This window comes from Adiantum capillus-veneris, chromosome 22 (assembly GCF_014529385.1).
Source record: "Adiantum capillus-veneris isolate H3 chromosome 22, ASM1452938v2, whole genome shotgun sequence".
NCBI lineage: Eukaryota > Viridiplantae > Streptophyta > Polypodiopsida > Polypodiales > Pteridaceae > Adiantum > Adiantum capillus-veneris.
In genome coordinates, this window is record NC_140952.1 from 103940863 (window position 1) to 103944238 (window position 3376).

The 3376-nt window shown below is 44.9% G+C and overlaps 1 protein-coding gene across 1 annotated transcript; it reads right to left on the reverse strand.

Annotated features, from left to right (window-relative positions):
* Positions 1 to 1119: 1119 nt before the first annotated feature.
* On the reverse strand, positions 1120 to 2037 carry LOC147429943 (uncharacterized). Its single transcript, XM_086495375.1, has 3 exons — positions 1887 to 2037; positions 1654 to 1759; positions 1120 to 1416 (listed from the first exon to the last, which is right to left on the reverse strand). Exons 1-3 carry the CDS (start codon positions 1926 to 1928, stop codon positions 1337 to 1339), a joined length of 228 nt encoding a protein of 75 aa, XP_086351501.1. The 5' UTR covers positions 1929 to 2037; the 3' UTR covers positions 1120 to 1336.
* Between the last annotated feature and the right edge of the window lie 1339 nt (positions 2038 to 3376).

Here is a 3376-nt window from a genome sequence, read left to right on the forward strand (position 1 = left end):
TTGATAGTGTTTCACTTGGAAGAGAAGATATCCCTACAAGAATAGAAGCGATGTTTCTTTGGCCGTAGCAACGCGATTAAAAGAAACAAGCACGTTCTTAATATGAAAGGAATGTCACATACTAGTTTGAATTATCCTTTTAAAAGGCAATAATATGTACCAGGTTTTGACACCTCATATCTCCCTTTAGCTCACCTCATTGATCTCCTTTTCTTTTTCCCATATAACTCTACAACTCATAGATGCTATTCCCATGCTATGTACTAGAACAACACCACTCAAAATTATGACCTTTGCACATCCATATCCTATACTCATATTCACATGATAGAATAGCCCCACCATGGTGCCCAAAATTCTTTCAATGTGACACGACTTGCCCATACCTTAGGAAGTGCACAAATATAATGAGGATGTTAAAATATTGGAATTTGGTTTGAGTGTTTGTGCAAGTGCCTAGAGACCCAAGTTCGATTCCCAGTGGAGAGAAAAATGATGAAGACATTTTGAAAATGCATAGGGCAAATGAGCCATAGGGTAATGGAGCTATATTACAGACATTGAAATTGTTACACCTCCACCGCGAGCTCTAGTTAGGCATTTTGGGTGAAGGGCTAAAATGATGCGCCATGAGCGTACGCATCTATAGCAAAAAGTTGTAGCTCGATCGGTACGCATTAGCTCTATCACGAACATAAACGCAATTTCTAGTGTAACAAAAAAAAAAGGGTGATTGTTGTATCCATCAAGGGGTTATCTAGAGAAATTACCATGAGCAAGGCTTAAAGATGAGAATTGACGGCCAACATTTCATTTAGGTTGAGATAATCAAGGAAACTTTGGTTTGATGTTGTCATTAAATTGGCGCTTAGAAGCTAAACTTTGAGGGTAGAACCGGTCCTCAAGAGGGGGCCGTTCTTTTATTGGGATATTTACCTTAATTCCATTCAATTGACACGCACGTAGTAGACTTGGAGATGTCCAAGAGAGAGAGAAAAAAAGAAGAAGAAGAGAATTTTCAGATCGCAAGAAACTATCCCAAGAGACCTAAAGATCTATGGGAAGAGGAGAGTTGAACTCAAGACATATTACTAAAGAGGGAAATGGCAAAGAGAGAGAGAATTTGAAACTTTTCCTTGTCAAATATAAGTGGGTGGCTAGAGAGTTGGAGCCATCCATGTAAAAGTACAAGCCGAGGAGGGCCCAAGTTTGGGTGGCGGCCCTTTTTCCTGCACAATATGTTCACTCTATTCTTACTGTTATTTACAGATGGAGCTGCTGGAACAGCACAAATTAACGTCGATAATGATGATGATGAGCAGGAGGATCTCGTCTTTCATTGGCTGCCGTCCTTTTTCTGCGACGTGTTGTAAGCAGAGAAGAACTCCTTGTTTGCCTTCTCCAGCTCGCTCCAAACTGCAACAAAATGCATTGGCTTCAGCAGAAACTCTCCTCTCTCTCTCTCTCTCTCTCTCTCTCTCTCTCTCACACACACACACACACACACACACACACACACACGCACGGCCCCCGCACGCAGAGAGACGGAATCCGCCCTACCTACTGCACAGCAGTTTTCTTTCACAGCAATTAACAGGTGGGCCGCCACGAAGCGACCCCTCTCTCTCTCTCTCTCTCTCTCTCTCTCTCTACCTGTCATGGTAAAGACCGGATCAATGTGAGCATGCTTGGCCAGGGCTTCCATGCACTCCTCCCGGCTCATCTTCATCAGCAGGCAGCGCTCTATCAAATGGTGGACCTGAGGGGGCAGAAACGATGAGCAGGCTCTCTCTCTCTCTCTCTCTCTCTCTCTCTCTCTCTCTCTCTACGCAACGCACACACACATACAACACCCACGGGCGCACTAACACACATATTTAACGCACCAGCTCAATATCCGAGCGGGAGACGGGGGAAGAGGAGCTCATCGCGTGATTATGGGGTGGGGGAAGCTCGCCACACACACAGAGAGAGAGAGAGAGAGAGAGAGAGAGAGAGAGAGAGAGAGACAGACAGAGATGATCTTTTAGAACTTTCCTCACCAAGCTTGCCTTATAAACGTCCACGCTGGAGTCTCTCGTGCCTTTCCTCTACCTCGCTTGCGTTTCCCACGTTGCCGCCCACTCCTAAAAGCCTTTGACTACAATAGGCCATGGCCAAAGTCACGACTCACAGCCTATAGAGTCTTCCCACGTCCAGGGAATGACGATCAATCCCACCACGGAACTGTCTAGGTGAATTTCTTCTACCACTCATGCTACCCCTGGAAAGGGGCTGCCCCTTTCAACTATTATTCACATTGACTGTTTGAAATCCTCCCAAAGCCATGTCGCTTACTTTCAAAGTTAATATCCACGACCACGTGAATTGAACATACCCAGGACCACAGGTGAAAGCCTCCCAAAGGTGTGGCAAACAAGATCATAAAACACAATAGCAATCTAGTATTGTCCCATACTAGGTTACTTGCTTTGAAAATTACTACTCACGACAGCGAAGGGGGCTAGCTTAGTTGGAAGAGGGTTAGACTTGCATCACTAAGGTTGTGGGTTCAACCCCCATTAAGCATCCTTGGTGGTATCTCAAGGCAAAGGATGGTCCCGAGTGCCCGGCATGATGCATGGTGTTGGTGGAACAAAAAAGCTGAGTTGTCAACATTTTTTTTAAAAAATAATTAATACCCACAACCAAATGAATAACACATACCTGCAACCAAGTGAGAGCCTCCCAAAGGTGTGACAAACAAAGACGCAATAAAAATCTACTTTTGTACCATAGATTGATGCAACACCTATGGTTTACTGTATGTTTATTTTGTACCATAAACATACAAGCCTCCGGTTTCCTAACCCACAAGGGGAGGATACTTTGGTCTATGTGACTCCCCCCTTTTTCAGCTTTAGTATTTTCCTGGTGATGTTGGGTGGCTCACATATTAGGGTATTGTGCCTTGTATGTTTTAACATGTCTGCGTACCTTGTTTCATTAGAATTAGAATTTCTATTGCTCATGATGCCTGCAAAGTAGATTTTCCACCCCCAAGTCTGCTCGTGACATCTGGTAGTCATAGCATTGTCTCGCAGGTTGGGGCACCCATTGGAAGAGTGGTTTGTGGATTGGGCAGTTGCTACATGCTTTCGAAAAGCATGGTTGCGGCGTCCGTTGCTATTGGCAAGGGTGTGGATGTGTTTGTGAGTCAGGGGTGACCCTGGAAGGGGGCACGTGGTTGCCCTGACCCTTCTTAATGGTGGGTGGGAATGTAGCATTTGGCACTTTTTTTGTATCAGGACATGTCGGAGGTCTACTTTCCTCTACAAAACCCTACTCTTGTCATCAAGCGGTTCCGGTTCGATCTCGGTTTTGCAGACAAATGTTG

Bases quoted from the DNA above. Each gene is read 5' to 3' on its own strand.
- LOC147429943 (XM_086495375.1), bottom strand. From the start codon at position 1,928: ATGAGCTCCTCTTCCCCCGTCTCCCGCTCGGATATTGAGCTG. The intron at 1,760-1,886 runs GTGCGTTAAATA...CTGCCCCCTCAG, and splicing joins CCCGCTCGGATATTGAGCTG to GTCCACCATTTGATAGAGCG. The intron at 1,417-1,653 runs GTAGAGAGAGAG...ATTTTGTTGCAG, and splicing joins TCCGGTCTTTACCATGACAG to TTTGGAGCGAGCTGGAGAAG.